Below are 17,215 nucleotides of genomic sequence, written 5' to 3'. Positions count from 1 at the left end.
TTTGAAAGGTTTGAATTTAAACTACAATGTGAGGATCATAAGAGTACACACAAGCCAAGCATTATATCATATTCCTAGAGATATTTTCACACATTATTTCACATGCAAAAATATCACAATATGAAAAAATGCATCAAGAACATATATGGAATTTAATGAGCAAGAATTAAAAGAACAAAGTAAAGAAAATAAATGCAAAAATAAGCAAATAAATTCTAATACTTAGAGGAAAAATTAAAATGATAGGGAAATATTTTTAGAAAATTTTTTAGAAGCATAAAACACCAAGAAAGTGTAAAAAAAGGTATTTAAAACACAATTAAAAAGCAATTAAAAAGAGGCTCAGCAGGATTTAATCTGGTCCGCTGGATGAATCCAGAGGTCCAGATCTAACTCCCAAGATCACATCACAGCCACTGGATCAAAGATCCAAGGGTCCAAAAAAAAGCACAAAAGATAGTGTAAAAATGCAGGAAGCACAGTGACCGTTAGATCAAAGATCTAACGGTTCAAACAGAAGATATACCATATTCCACACAAAAAGTCACACACAGGATTCAAAATCAAACACACAGCAGCCATCAGATCTTGGAACAATCCAGATCTGACGGTTCACAGAGCGAGGGAACACAACAAGAGCACGCACGCGCGCGCGTGGGAACGGAGGGAGTATAAAAAGGAATTTCACACAAAAAAATCACACAAACCTCTTCTTCTTCTCTCTCTAAGTCACACTTAGAGAGAGAAGCTCTCCCTTCTCTCTAAAAGTCCCGCCGGCGGACATGAGTGGTGGTGATGGTTCCGGCGCGGCGGCCGGCCGGTTTCCGACGGCGGCGCCACCGCGCCGGAAAATTCAAACTTAATTTTTTTTCAAAATTTTTACATCAAAAGTTCCGTCACCACCTCCTCTACTCAAATCCGGTGCTAGTTTTAAAAAGGGGTGAGAGATTCGTCGTAGATCTACGTTTGAACTTTCGGAATTTTTTCACTCTTTTTGTAAAAAAGCTTACGGATCTAGATATCCTTTTCGCTCTAGAGTCCGAATCCGGCCTCAAAATTTCAAAAATCCGAACGTACAAGCATAGATCTACAAATCTTGATTCGTAACAAACTTTTCACATGTGTATATGCGCGAAAACGGGGGAAAAAAGTGTTACCGTCGTCGTGAAACGGAGAAAAAAAATTCGAGCCTCCTCTTCTCTCCGCCGCGCGCGCGCGGATTTGCTCCGGTGGTGCCGCTTTTGCTCGAAAATCCGGTACGGATTTGGTGTTGGTGTGGTGATTCGCGGTGGTTTTGAATGATTCCGGTTCGGATTTGTTGATTTTGTGATGATTTGAGTGAATCCGGTTCGGATTTGTTGATTTTGTGAAGATTTGTTCTTGGTGTTCTTGGAGAATTTTTTGGTGATTTTCTGTTTTGGATCTAACTGATTTTGGAGAGAGAAAGAAATTTCTGTTTTTGTGATGTGACTGATTCTTTTTTTTTTTATTTGGATCTGACACATCTATTTATAGCCTGCCATGTGTATTTGTGGGCCAATGAGAAAATGCCATCTGGACTGGGACTGAAGTGTGCGAAAATTCTGGACAAAAATGCCCCTGGGACCTTTTCTGCAAAAAAAATAATAAAAAAGGACTGAACTGTAATTAAAAAATGGACAAAAAATGAAAATTAAAAAGTTTTGGACTAAATTGTGATTTAAAAATAAAATTGAACTAAAAAAAGTAATTTTGACAAACGTAAAGTGAAACTAAAATTAAAATCAACAAAAGGACTAAAACGAACCAATTACTGACATGAGGTATTTTAAAATACCTCACTGTCGAAATATTAATAGGAAAAGACCAAAACGCCCCTAGGGACTGGACTGACTCGAATTGACTCAAATGCAATTTTTGAAATTATTTTCTTAATAAAGACTCGATAATGATTTGTACAGACAAATTGAAAAGACTCAGAGGCAAACACAGGGACTAAAATGGGTTCCACTGCAGAAAATGACCAAAATACCCTTTTGTATGATTTTTTGAAATAAAACGCGAGAAAAGTAATGCGATGTTTCTGAGAGTTTTTAAATGACTTGTAATGCAAGAAAAGACAGACAGAGGCAGTAAAATACGCTTGAAAAGAGAATAAGGGTTCAGAATAAAATAACAGAGAATTGACAAATATCAATGTTAGAAAAGAAATTTGAACGAGTATTTTTAGGTCCAAAATCAGGGTATAACAAGTATGTATGCCATTCAATCCAATATTTTATCTGATATTTAGACAAAATGCATGACATTATTAAAGTTTTATCAAACAACACTATACAATTAAACCTTACTCTCTTATCATGCTTCATTGTATACAAATATGATATATAATACAAAAACTAATCAATGACTATCCTTGTGTGATGATACCTTTGTGGTTATAAATGTAAGATTTTGCAAAGTAAATAAACAAAGTAAACCCCATGACACTTAATCCAGCAAGTAGCCAATAAAAGTAATCAAGATGTGCCTTATTGATATTGTCACAAAACCAACTATCATGACCATCTTTGGCACTAAAATGTTCTATTAAAGAAATTAGAAATCCACTAAGAAAGCTTCCAACACCAATAATACTCAAATAGAGTGCAAGTCCCATGCTTCTTAGTTCATTTGGGACTTGATCATAGAAAAATTCCTGAAGACCAACCATGGTAAAAACCTCTGAAACACCAAACAAAAAGTATTGAGGAATCAACCACCATATACTCATTGGTACAGTTGCATTTGGATCATCATCAAGACTATGCTCTTGTGCTATCTTTAGTCTTTTAATCTCAACAAAGGCTGCAAATACCACTGTAAATATTGATATGAAAATTCCAGTGCCAATTCTTTGAAGCAATGTGATGCCTGAGGGTTTTCCAGTGATACTTCTTGCTAGTGGCACAAATATACGGTCGTAGATAGGGCTGAAGAGAACTATGGAGACATTGGTTATCGTTTGAAGAGAAGCCGGAGGTATGTCGAAACCAGGAAATATTGTTCTCTGCATAGAACTCCCTTGCTTGGTGAAGAATGTAAAAACTTGAGCAAAGATAATACCATAAACCAAAGTTGTAGCCCAAATTGGAACCAACCTTAGTACTGCCTTTGCTTCTTCGACCTCGCTAAGACTACAAGTCTCATCTTCTTTGGATCCCTTTGGTTTTAGCAATGCCTTGTTGAGGAAGCTGCCATTGTTGAAAATACAATCAAATAGTTATGACATGTTCATAAATTACGTTCTGTTTATTTCCATATGCTCTCGAAGACAGCTTATAAAAACAACTTAAATATAATCACTTATAATGTATAATGTATTATATAATATATAATGTATTTCATATGTTCTACTTTAAGAATGCTACTTATATTAACAAAATTAAATTACCAGACACAGAATTTCAAAACAAGCAGAAATCAGCATTTTTATTCTTACTTGAATTGTTCAAATTTTTGACGTCGAAGTAGTCCATCCTCTTCAATATCCGTAGTTGATAAGGTATTTCGCCAATTTCTTACAGCTGCAGCGAATACACGACCGATTCTAAGAAAAGGACTCTTATTATTATCCTTAATGTTAAACCTATATGTCCTTGTTCCGAGCAAGAAAATAATCAAGGCAATGATCATTATAACACAAGGTATTCCAAATCCAAGAACCCAGCTATAGTTATCTTGAATATAAGTCAAGATCGGAAGTGTTGCCGTGGCCCCTGCAACCATAGTAAAATACCACCAATTAAAGAATGAGCTTCTAGCTCTATGCTCCTCCGGATATTTTTCGTCGAATTGATCAGCCCCAAAAGCTTGAACACAAGGTTTATGTCCACCTTGTCCAATGGCAACTAGATAGAGTGAAATGAAGAATAAGATTACTTGTGATTGAGTAGAACAAGATGCGAGTGAAGGAAGAATAGTTGATAGTGTTAACAAGCCTAGTCCCTGTAAATTATATTAAGCCAATGACCAACATCAAAACATGAGCCAATATGGCTATCTGTCTATCCCTATTTCCTATTTTTTTTAATATATGTGAAATCTATAACGTAGATAATTAATTGTAGCTAATTGATTGATATATCATACTTCTTCCAGTCATTGTTATAAGCAAAAAAACTACTTTTTAAAATCATTGAATAAATGATGTATGTGGTCTACCACATACATCACTCATTAAAAGAATTTAAAAAGTAGTTTTTAACTTATAATGGTCACCGGAGGGAGTATATATCAAGATAATGAAAGATCGTGTGTTAGGATATGTAGAATAAAGTGAAACTAATTAATGTGAGATCTTGCGTTGAGTACAGAAAATACAAAGAGGTGAAGAAAATAGTGCACAAAGTTAAATCAATATATAACTAATACAAACAAGCAATTTTCTTGTTCCGGACAGTGACAAAGCCCAATCCGGCTCTGCTCGGGTTCAACCTGAGTCCACTAAGCATACGATACCATACGACGAACACAACCTAAAATCCACCAGATTACGGTGCAGGCCAAGGTTTACACTCAAGGTTCGAGGGTTGACCATGCCCACGCAGGCTGAAGGTAGCTTCCCAGTGTTGAGGATTACCCACATCCGCACCAACAAGTACGATTGTCAGGATAAGGTTTGCCAGTCAAGCCCTACCTAACCCCTATATATGTTGAGGCCTTAGCCTTGGGTAAGGTATGACACTTCTTACCTTACATTTGTGACCTCTCCTCTTGAACCTCTCACATACTTGGGCGTCGAAGCGTTTGCAGGTACACAACCCTCCTCTGCCTCCATCGGGGGCTAACGATCAACCAACCTCACCAAAGTCATCATCTCACCACAGTTCAACCAAACCAGGAAAACATCGAACAGATCGGCAGATCAACCCCAACAAGCAGTTGAACCAAGCAGCTCAACCATCTTCTTAAGTCAAACCAGATCATTTCTAAACACACATTTTGAAAAATTCTCTCATTTAGAGAAGTTAATGTAAGTGAAGTTAATTAGTTTGTTATTTGGATTAGTCAGGGAAAGTTCTCGTGAGTTTAGTTTAGTTGATAAGAACATTGCATAATATACGCTCGGATTGAGGTTCGAACCCAAAAAACCTACTTATTCACCTTAAAAGGTAAATTCTAGCCATTAGACTATTTAACCAAAAAAAAAAAAAAAAACCAATGTAGATGGTCTATATATAGATTCAATACATCAATTATTCAATGAATTTTAAAAAAAGCTTTTTACTTATAACAGTGACGGGTTGGAGTATTAAAATTGGAGTGTACTCCTTTTATTCTAAAATAAGTGACGTTGTTTGACTATGTGCACTATTCATATAACATATTTTAACCATATCTTTTATACTATTATATAAAGACAAATGCTCAAATATATCAAAGGTCAAATATGTGCATTGAAATGTCATATATTTTGGGACGGAGGAAGTATCTTTGAATACACGAAATGTTATGAACACTCCTTTTCTAACACTTTCTCTAACACCCACTCTCATATCGAGTGAAATTTATGTGGGTTTAACCACTTTATGTGGATCCCTTTCCAAAGTTTGGTACCTACATAAATTTCATAAAAAAAAATATGAATATTAAAGAGAGTGTTAGAAAGAGAGTATTCATAACACACTCCTCCTTTGAATACTGAAATTTTGACAAAGTATTTTAATGTGAAAGGTCTAGGAGAAAAATTGTGTAATTGTAACTTTTTTTTTGTTTGATATGCATTTACAAAACAAAATTAGGACACTTGTTATTTGATAAAATTGAATAACACATGAAAAGATTTTTGCAACAAATAATTTAAGGTCATGATAAAAAGTGGTCCAATGATATTTTTTTAAGATACAAAAAGTATAAATTTCTTATACAAATTTTTTTTTTAAAACTTTATAAAAGTAGAATACATATTTTCTAAAAAAAATAACTTCATTTAGTGTCCTTAAAGCATAAGTTGACGTTTTTCAATAATTTATACTCAATTAATAATGAAATATAAGCAAAAATAGTAGGTAAAAAATTGATGTACGTGGATTAAATTTTTAACTACGTACATTGACATTTCAACTACTAATTTTGTTTATATTTCACATCGGAGGAAATATATACTTATATTTATTATAAAATTTATTTAATCGTTTCACTAATAAATTACTCCATCCATATCCCCGTGAACTTAACTCAGTTGATAGGGATATTGCATTTTACATGCAGGGGCCGGGGTTCGAACCCCGGACACTCCACTTCTTCACAATTAAATTGTGTGAGCTCTAGCCACTAGGCTACTTGATAAAAAAAAATTACTCCATCCATCTAACAATATTAGTCGTTTAAGGTTTGTGCATGATTATTAAGAAAATGATTAATTGTGTTGATTTCAATGGTAAAATTAGTAGCATTTATTAGAACACCCTTATTAATTATAGTTAATGGCGTAATTACGTTGAATGAAATTCAATAAATAAAATTATAATAGTGGAAAAAAAAAATGCTGCATTGATATTATAAAGTGATAATTATTTTGAGAAAAAGAAAAAATGCTAAAGAGATTATAATTATGAGACGGAGGGACTATTTGGTTGTCCTACCAATCATTAGTGGCTGAACCCCTATTGTGTATAGTATTAATTGTAACCAAACTTATTGGTATATCAAGTCTGACGCAGTTGAATGGATTTAGTTTCATCGAATATTTGATATATATATATATATATATATATATATATATATATATATATATTACACATCAGATAAATTAATTATTTAATAGATTAGAATTGTAAAAAAATAAAAGAAAATGTAAAAGAAAAGTGAAGAACAGAACCAACCAATATATAGATAAGAGAAGCAAGTATGATTGTGTGATAGCGTCCAAGAAAAGAATCAGCAACGAAAGCACCTAAGAGAGGAAGTAGAGAAGCAGTTCCAGCCCAAATATTCACATTCTTAGCAGCTGTTGCAGTGCTTTGTTTGAGTGGTCCTGTTAGATATGATATCAAGTTTCCCTTAATCCCAATATATGATATCCTCTCTGCTACTTCCACACCTAAACATAACATTCATAATCCATTTCAATTCTCATCATAATGTAAAAAGTAAACATATAAATTAATCCATTCAAACATATCCTGGTGTCAGACACGCGTTTGTGTCTGACATAAGAAAGCTTAAATAGTAGAGTTTTTTGGTAACAAAATTTAGTTAAGTTAGGTTCAAGAGCTTCATGCTAGTCATACCAAATATCAAGATTCAAAAGCCTTGACACTTATATTTAGAGTGATATATCATCCGTTAAAGAGGTTCTAGCAGCGGCGGCAGTAGGAGTTGAATTCATACATTTACACATTGTTTAGGCAACGTAGCACATCCACTCATCAGATAAGACGTGTCTTGATGTCGGACATGCGCTGGTGTCTGACACCAACACGTATATTTAGATTAAATATGTAATTTTCTCAAATTAGTATCGATATCGGTGTGTCATTGTCCGCTAACCGTGTCTGTGTTTCATAGGATAAACAACTCTTTATGAAACCAACCTTTATTGTCACTATTGGTTAATTAAGAGATATATGAAATTGTGTACCTATGATAAACCAAGCGGATCTCCAGTAACCAGATTTGGACCTAACGGCAGGTTGTCCTCTGTAGTCAACGACTCCATCAACAGTAGCTAATTCAGCTTCTAACAACACTTCGTTTGATTCTGCCATCAATGAAACCTATATATAATTTACTTCTTTTTAATGAAAGAAGTTTGTTTGTGTGTAAGTATCTGATTTAAAGAATTTTGAGCTTTTGATCGATGCTATGTCTCTTTACTTCCTTCTTTCTTTATTAAGGTGGTTCCGTGTTTATTGAAATGGTTTAGATTCTATGTGTAGGGTAATGAAAGATATTTTATTGAACAATGATGTCATCATGTGCAAAACATATATTTTTCTTTTAGGTTATAAATGTTAATTAAGTAAACAGTCTCTATAAATATCTATGGTGTGTTTGGATGGAGGGTTTAGGAAGGGAAGGGAAATGAGGATCTACTTTTTATTTTTAAATTACGGACACTATGAATGTTTTTTAAAAGGTCAACATATTAACGTGATAAACAATCATATAATACTTCAACCACACTTAATTTATTTTAGAAAAACATGTTATGTAATCCGTAGTTTAAAAAAAAAAAAAAAAAGGTAAATCATCACTTCCCCTCCTAAACCTTCAATCCAGCCACATACCCTTAGAGTTTTGTTTTTATTCCCTATAAAATAAAATCACATATTTGTTTTTATCTTATGCAACATTTTTCTTTACCTTTTTAAGTATCATAACTGGTAACGAAAAATTTGTATAGAGATAAAAATGTTGATGAAGTTTTTTGACAAAGACTAAAAAGTGTGATTTTATTTGTAGGAACTAAAAACAAAATTTCAAATATTATAAAAACTATTTATTTAATTAACTCTTTTTATAATATGCACACTGCAATAAAGGAGTACTAAAAACAATTTGAAGTCCACTATAGTAACTTTGCTATCAATTCAATTAGGCATGGCAACAAATTTCATATAAGTGTTTACCTGCCCAAACCAAATTTAATTTGACGGGGTTTTTCAGTTTTCACTGGATTTGGGTATGAGTTTGGGTTTTCTCCGATTTCAAAACACATGCATGGGACGGATAATGGGTATATAGGTACCCACCTTGAACACATACCCAAACTCGTCCCAAATGTAGAAAATTATTTAATGTTGATATGATATATTATTTTGTTTGATAATTATTGTGTTGTAAAAACTACCATTGATATTTAAAGGAGCAACTAAATCAATCGGTTTAACAAATGTTAAAGTGAGCATATTGCTGGATAATGCATTACAACATTTTTATAGGGTTGCAAAAAAGCTTCTATTTTTTATTAAAAAAATTATTCGATGCGGGGACGGGGATGGGGTAGGGATACTCAAACCCATCGAGGATGGAGATGGGGTTCAATTTCTCATCCCCGTTGAATATGGGTAGGGTAACAAGTAAGTATATGAGAATTGAGTATGGGGACGAGGAATGTAAAATCCGTCCCAACCTTACCCCATTGTCATGCCTAAATTCAATGGATTACACTTAAGTGGCATAGTTTTTAGTAACATCAAAGTATTTTATGTTTTTTAGGAGAGAAAATGATAAAAAAAAAAAAAAAAAGTTATTTAAATTGTTTAAATAGAAAAGAATAATTGATTAAGAAAAGACAACAACAATATCATTAAACTCTTTCAAAAAATTAAAAATAATATCATCAATGTCAACAAACACTAATGTCGCACTCGTAATTAACTCAATTGATATGAACAATGTATAATATATGCATTGTCTGGGGTTCAAACTCCAACCATTAAAAAAAAATCCAAACTATGTAATGTATCAAGTTGTCACTACCAACACACCCTCCACTGCCATGTGGCCCTTAGGCTATGTTTGTTTCAAGGGAAAGGTAGTGAGGAGGAGAGAAAGGTTGGGGAAAGAAAGACTTTTCATTGTTTGGAACTCTCCAAAAAGGTGAAGGAAAGAAAGAATATAAGCTGTTTTGCATCAATAAGTTGTTTTTTTGAAAAGAGGTTCTAATAAGCTGTTTTGTATCAATAAGTTGTTTTGAATAAGTTGTTTTTTGAAAAGAGGTTGTAATAAGCTGTTTTGCATCAATAAGTTGTTTTGAATAAGTTTTTTTTTAAAAGAGGTCGTAATAAGTTGTTTTTCATAAATAAGTTGTTTTGAATAAGTTGTTTTTTGAAAAGAGGTCGTAATAAGTTGTTTTGTATAAATAAGTTGTTTTGAATAAGCGGTTTTTGAAAATGAGGTCGTAATAAGCAGTTTTGGATAAATAAGTTATTTTGAATAAGTTGTTTTTGAAAAAGAGGTCGTAATAAGTTGTTTTGTATAAATAAGTTGTTTTGAATAAGCGGTTTTTGAAAATGAGGTTGTAATAAGCTGTTTTGTATAAATAAGTTGTTTTGAATAAGTTGTTTTTGAAAAAGATTGTAATAATTCAGTAATGTCTAAAATTGGAATTTTGAATTATTATGAGGGCAAAATTGTCAATTTGTATGTTTAACCCCCCAAAACCCCCCAATTTTGGGGAACTTTAAAATTGGACAAATGAAGCCCTTCAGAACCCCCCAAAACCTTTCCTTTGTTTTTTTAAAACTCGCAACACAAGGGCTTACCACTCCATAAGCATTTCCTTCCCCTCCAAAATCCAACTCGCAAACAAAGCCTAAGGGTCCAAACATGAGTTTGGGGTGCGGAAACGCGTAACCAGGCATAGGCTAAACCTGACTGCTTTAAGTTCACACATACAAGTGCTTCTCACTCTCCATTATTTTTTGAGTGGACCACATGTATTAACTTTTCTTGTAAGTATGCTATCATTAGTCGTCTTTGGAAAAGCCTTACTTCCTTGTCATTATTATAAGTAAAAGTTTACTTTTTAGATTCATTCAATAAATTATATATATGACTTATATATAGACCACATCATTTATTGAATCAACCTAAGAAGTTAACTTTTGTTTATATTAGTGGGGAAGGATTCCCTCTAGTAAATTTCCCAATTTTCTCATGTGAAAATCTACACCCTTTAATGTTTTCTCTATCATATGTTTATCAATAAACCTTTTATTTTAAATGGCCAAGATTTCAGTGGACCTCTCCTGTCATTGGAGAGGATCCAGTCCCAATAATAGAGATCGGAGGGAGTCCCATCATAAATTACATGTGTAAACTAAAAAAAAAATCAGTTACTCCCTCTGTTCTATATTAAGTGACACAATTGATTTTGTCACATATACCAATGCATATGTTTTATCGTTAATATCTTCAATTCTCTATTAGAAAAAATTATGAAAATTTAATATTTTAAAAATTAAATTTTATGAAAAGGTAATTTTGTCATATTGGGATTAAACAGGGTGTAAATATAAAAACTCAAATCTTTTTCGGCTAGCTTTTTCATCCTTATTTATTAATTTTGTTAGGTTTGCAGCAATTTAACCTAATTTTTTTCCGCTCATTTGTTTTATTAGGTTTGCAATTATTTAACCTAACAAAAATTCCATCTAAACAGTTACCCTAATTTCCATGTAAACTTGGTTATATATACCAAACGTGTTTCTCTCAACAAAAAAAATCCTAAACTGTGTAAAAATTTCACACACAACACAAAAATCATATATTTTGATATTTCGAGCTTTGCAAATGGAAAGACGTGACCTTACCACTTATTTTTTTTCATCGTTATCAATTACATATTGCATTTTATTATTCATATGTCAATCACTTTACAATAAACCCGAGCGGAGCACGGGTCAAAAATTTAGATTTTTCATTAAAAGTGAAATTATATATTTGAGTGGAAATGATGACGTTGACTAAAGACTAAACCGACACCGACTTTAAGTTGATATAGCTGCTGCTTCTTCGTCATTATTTTTAGATCTGTTAGAAAGGTTTTAGCGTCCAACAATTCCGTCACTTTACATATTTCATCCATGGCAGAACGATCCACTATTCCCACTATTCCCAATGCTGAGTGGTTATTAGAATATGAATCTAAAATAAATAAGCTCCAAGGGAATACGCTCCAAGGGAACATCGACTATAATACATACCAACGCAAACAGATGAAAAAGATAAGTCGCCGAAATGGAGAGAGGCTCTTCGTGGTGCTACTGGCTTTGTAGTTCTAAACTCCAGGTAATTTTCAAATGTTAAGTGATGACATGAAAATTGTTAATCAAGTCTATTTGAAATTACTACCTCCGTCTCTAATTATAGAAACCTTTTGAAAAGATAATTTGTCTCTTTTTATAAGACCCCTTTGGTATTTTTAAGTACATTAATTATTTATTTACTAACATACCCTTATTTATTTTGCATTTTTTTCTTCAATAACAATAAATATTATGTTGAAAACATAAATTAATCCTCTCTTAAGTATAAAATTGTAAAAACAATAGTAATTATATACAAATTTAATACTACAATCAACTTTCTTAATCTCCGTAATTTTGACAAAATGCTCCTATATTTAGAGACGGAGGTAGTATTATAAGTCAATTTAGTTTTATTAATGTGTTCACTATTATTAACACCACACCAATTTCCTTTGGCACAAGCATCACATTCAATTTTAAAAAGATAAGGTGTCATCATATATTCTGTATGATTATTGTTTCTCCTTCATTGGGAAGAGTCATTCCGTATTTGCTTAATCCGTGACATAATAATTGATGCCTTAATTCTGTACAATTTACTGTTTGTTGTCTATTAGACAACAACTTCATTGTCATTGCAATCATTTTTGAACAACTGAACTTAGACCCATACATACACTCCTCCAACTGCAATTTCTTACTCAAATTTCCCAACTACTTTGGACTCACATACATGTGCATATACATATATGTCAGCGTGGTCCTGCCTGTGTGTATATAGGCAGCTTATTCATCTTTTCTTTGGTTCATTTTTATAGGAATGAAACGGAGGCAATCGATCATATTGTTGAAAAAGTTACTATTTTGCTTGACAAGACAGACTTATTCGTTGTTGATAATCCGGTGGGAGTCAAATCTCGAGTGGACAAAACGATTCCGTTGCTAAAAATTCAACAATCAAATGATGTTCTGCTACTAGGGATTTGGGGTATGGGGGGAATTGGTAAAACAACCATTGCAAAAGCAATTTACAAAGAAATCTGTCGCAATTTCAGAGATAGAAGTTTCCTTGCAAACATTAGGGAAAGGTGGGAGCATATTGATGGAAAAGTGTCTTTACAAGAACAACTTCTGCTTGATATCTTAAAAACAACTACAGAGATGCCAAACATCGACTCTGGGAAAAATACAATAAAGGATATGCTCTGCAATAAGAGAGTACTTCTTGTTCTTGATGATGTGGATAGTTTGGACCAACTAAATGCTTTGTGTGGAAGTCGTGAATGGTTTGGTTCAGGGACTAGAATAATCATTACAACCAAAGATAAACGTATACTTGGAGCAAATGGAGTTGATAAGGTATACATGATGGAAACGATGGATGATAGTGAATCAATTGAGCTTTTTAGTTGGCATGCATTCAAGCAAGATAGGCCTAGAGATGATTTTCTTAAAATTTCTAAAGAAATAGTTCACTACTCTGGGGGATTGCCTCTAGCTCTAACAGTCCTTGGTTCCTATTTATTTGGAAACGGAATAGCAGATTGGATGTGTGTATTGGAGAAAATCAAAATAATTCCCAAAGATGAAGTACAACGGAAGTTAAAAGTAAGCTATGATGGTTTAAATGATGATACAGAAAAAGATATATTCCTTGACATAGCTTGTTTCTTTATTGGGATGGACCGAAACGATGTTACACAAATATTAAATGGATGTGGACTTTTTGCTAATATCGGAATAAGTGTCCTTGTTGAGCGAAGCCTTCTAACTGTCGATGATAAGAATACACTTGGAATGCATGATTTATTACGAGATATGGGAAGGGAAATCATTCGTGAAAAATCACCAAGGGATCCTGAGGACCGTAGTAGGTTATGGTTTCAAGAGGATGTGCTTAATGTTTTATTTGAAAAAACTGTAAGCACCTCATATACCTATTTCATGATTTAAAATTTATAACACGTAAGTGAAAAACATTTATGAGTTAGTTGTTACATGAATATAGTTTGTTGATTTACATAAGAACTTATAAAATTAAACTCGTTGATAATTTAGATTTGTTGTACTTCATGACTTCTAACAAACGGTCGGTTTAGTCACATGTTTTTTTCATCTGTTTTGTATCTTTGTGTTTTACATTTTGGTCAATTATATTTCATAGGGAACAAAAGCTGTTGAGGGACTAGCTTTGAAGTTGCCAATAACTAGTTCAAAATGTTTTAGTGCTGAATCATTTGAGAAGATGGAGAGACTAAGATTGCTTCAACTTGCTGGAGTACAACTTGATGGAGATTTCGAGTATCTTTCAAGAAAACTAAGATGGCTGTGTTGGAAAGGATTTCCTTTACCATTCATACCTTCAAACTTTTATCAAAGAAATTTAGTTTCCATTGAGTTAGAAAACAGTAAAATGATATTTGTGTGGAAAGAGACCCAGGTATTAATTTTGATTTGTGTTGTTTGCATTTCACACATTATTTTCACTTTTCAAGGTAAAAACTTCCATTTATTTTGTAAGTTTCTTCTCTAAATTCTCTTTATAATATTTATGGTCTTGCAGAGGCTGGCGAAGCTGAAAATTCTCAATCTTAGTCATTCTCATTATTTGATGCATACCCCAGACTTTTCATATTTGCCTAATCTTGAAAAGCTAGTACTCAAAGATTGTCCAATGTTGACCGAGGTTTCTCATACCATTGGAGATCTCGGTGAAATACTTCTAATAGATTTGGAAGATTGTGTTAGCCTTCGTAGCCTTCCAAGAAGCATCTATAAGTTGAAATCTCTGAAAACTCTCATTCTTTCTGGGTGTATAATGATTGACAAGTTGGAAGAGGACATAGAACAGATGGAATCTTTAACCACTCTGCTTGCAGATAACACTGCATTAACAAGAGTGCCCTTTTCAATAGTAAGGTCAAAAAGTATTGTATATATTTCTTTGTGCGGCCATGAAGGATTCTCACGTGATGTGTTTCCATCTATCATTAAGTCTTGGATGTCTCCAACAAATAATCTCCCATCTTACTTTCAAACATCTACTATCATGTCATCTCATGTTCCTTTAGATGTACCACGTAGTAGTTCCCAGGAACTATCATCAATTTCCAAGTACCTTCCAAGTATTCGAAGTCTTTGGGTGAAGTGTAGCTCAGATCTGCAATTATTTTGGATGCCTTATATGCCGCAAATTCTAAAGAATTGGAACCAACTACAACTCAAGTATCTAGAAATTCCTCCAAATCTCTTTTCATTCCAATGGGAATGAATTGTCAAGTTGCAAATATTCTGAAAGGGCTAATTTTACAGGTTTCACTCATTTTCCCTTGCGCATTTTATTGTTAATATTGTTGGTTTGTCAAATGTAATATTAGGAAGTCTCATATTGGATAAATATGTGAGTGATAGTTGAGTTACTTATAAGTGGTGGAACCATATATCGCTTGCCTTAAGATTTTAGTCCAATGTTATGACCCCCTGATTTTTAGGTTCCACTTTTGATCCAAAGAATATATTGTTAGATTAAATTCTGACCCTTTTTCCTTGCACAGAGTATGCGTGGTGGTTGTGTTCTCCCGGGTGATAGTTATCCAAACTGGTTAAGCTTCAATTGTGATGGTTCTTCTGTAATTTTTAATGCCCCTCAAGTGGAAGAGCATAACTTAAAGTCATTGATGTGCATTGCCTCTTCAACTGCGGATAACATAACACCAGATGGTCTTAAAAATGTGTTAGTGAAAAATTACACAAAGGCCACCATTCAGATCTATAAGAGTGAAACATTAGCTTCCTTTAAGGATGAGGAAAAGCAGAATTTAGTATCAAGTGTAGAACCCGGAAACAAAGTGGAGGTTGTTGTTGTTTTTGGGGACGGTTTCATTGCGAAAGAAACAACAATTTATCTTATATATGAAGAATCAGTTGGCAAGAAATTGGAGCTAAACCGTGAATCAGATTCGAATATCATTGCTGTTGGGGTTGATGAAAATGAATGCAGTGTCAAGAGTATCTGTACTCAAGAGGAGCCCACTGAAGGCTTCAATCAGAACAAAATGAAAAAGAAAAAAGAAGAAAAGAAAAAGAAAAAAAATTGAGTGGAACTAAAGATGGTAAAACAATGGCTGTGTAAAATTCAATCCTTATGCGGCTGGAAATTTCTAGATTTTATTTATGGTGAAGTCATGTGATCCTAAATAGATATGATCAATTATAATCTGTTCTGTTGTAATTCTTCCATTAATCTGTTCTGTTGATACTTGCATTATAGTTCATCCTTTGTTGGTAACTTGTTATGTAGAGACTAAGTTGCTGCTATGTCGAAAATTGATTTGCTCTCTCTAATGAATGCAAACTTTCTTTGTTGCCTGTGATTTAAAGTTTTGTAGCTGAGAGCACTGCTCATCAAAGCTTATACTCAAAGATTTGTTTTCTATATTAATTTCCTAATATAAAAATTCTTGTGCAAGTATCAACAGAAGTGACAATAATATGATGTTGGAAAGTTCTAAAATAGGAGTCTGCTCTATTAAATACTAGTTTAGTATTCTGATTAGTATTTTCTCCTTTGACCACAAGCTTCTGCAATGTAGAGGATAGCAGTACTGCTTTGAGTAAATAAATGTTAGGAGAGAGGAACCTTTGAATTTGAAAGAAACAATAAAAAAAATTCTCATGTTAATTAGTAATTCTTTTATATATTTTTACCTATGATACCTCAAGAGAAACTCTCTTCAAGGAGCTATTGTTGCAAGAGAAATATCAATCTTCACAAAGCTCCAACAGAAGATAAGATTAAATATTTACAAATGCATTTGAAATAGTCTGAAGAGGGGAGGGTTTTTTTTTTTTTTTCTCTCTCTAAATTTCATAAGCTATATTCAAAATAAATCTACATTTTTCTTATATCAATGGCTGGAAATAAAAAATTGGTAAACATACATTACTCAAAATATCTTTCATTATTATTTTTTCATTTTATCCAAATAATTTTTCATTTTACTGTGCTACATGAATTTATTCTGCATTTTCAATTGATTATGATAGATTTGTCTGAAACATCATCTCTGTTAAGTAACAAAAGACATGAAGAAGTGTTCTTAAGTTTTAGAGGGAACGATACTCACGTTTCATTCACTTCACATCTCTATGCTTCACTTCAAAACGCTGGAATAACCATTTTTATGGACAACTATTAGCTTCAAAGAGGAGGTGGAATTTCAGCATCCATACATTAAGCAATATCAAACAGTGTATATTAAAACATAGAAGTCAAAACAGACAATACAAGTACCATAGAAGATAACTTGCAGCACAAGCAAGCTACATAGAGGGCATTTTAGTATTTGTACATTCTTCTTCTTAGTTAGTTAGTTAAGTTGGTTACATGGCTAATACTAGAATTGTATAAATACCAATGTAACTTCATTCATCATCAATAAGAATCTTTTTCCCTTTTGTTCATTTGATAATATGGTATCAGTTTTACTCTCTCT

At 33.0% G+C, this 17,215-nt stretch overlaps 2 protein-coding genes across 2 annotated transcripts; one reads left to right on the top strand and one right to left on the bottom strand.

Annotated features, from left to right (window-relative positions):
• Nucleotides 1–2,314: 2,314 nt before the first annotated feature.
• Nucleotides 2,315–7,862, bottom strand: LOC25480837 (protein NRT1/ PTR FAMILY 5.10). Its single transcript, XM_013586682.3, has 4 exons — nt 7,604–7,862; nt 6,846–7,063; nt 3,461–3,966; nt 2,315–3,212 (listed from the first exon to the last, which is right to left on the bottom strand). Exons 1-4 carry the CDS (start codon nt 7,728–7,730, stop codon nt 2,390–2,392), a joined length of 1,674 nt encoding a protein of 557 aa, XP_013442136.1. The 5' UTR covers nt 7,731–7,862; the 3' UTR covers nt 2,315–2,389.
• A 3,633-nt stretch (nt 7,863–11,495) lies between these two features.
• LOC25480836 (disease resistance protein RUN1) lies at nt 11,496–16,093 on the top strand. Its single transcript, XM_024774353.2, has 5 exons — nt 11,496–11,760; nt 12,539–13,640; nt 13,885–14,160; nt 14,284–15,032; nt 15,275–16,093. Exons 2-4 carry the CDS (start codon nt 12,711–12,713, stop codon nt 14,989–14,991), a joined length of 1,914 nt encoding a protein of 637 aa, XP_024630121.1. The 5' UTR covers nt 11,496–11,760; nt 12,539–12,710; the 3' UTR covers nt 14,992–15,032; nt 15,275–16,093.
• The last annotated feature ends 1,122 nt before the right edge of the window (nt 16,094–17,215 follow it).

This window comes from Medicago truncatula, chromosome 4 (assembly GCF_003473485.1).
Source record: "Medicago truncatula cultivar Jemalong A17 chromosome 4, MtrunA17r5.0-ANR, whole genome shotgun sequence".
Lineage (NCBI taxonomy): Eukaryota > Viridiplantae > Streptophyta > Magnoliopsida > Fabales > Fabaceae > Medicago > Medicago truncatula.
The sequence above is the reverse complement of the archived record's forward strand: the minus strand, read 5'-3'. Positions and strand labels throughout refer to the sequence as shown.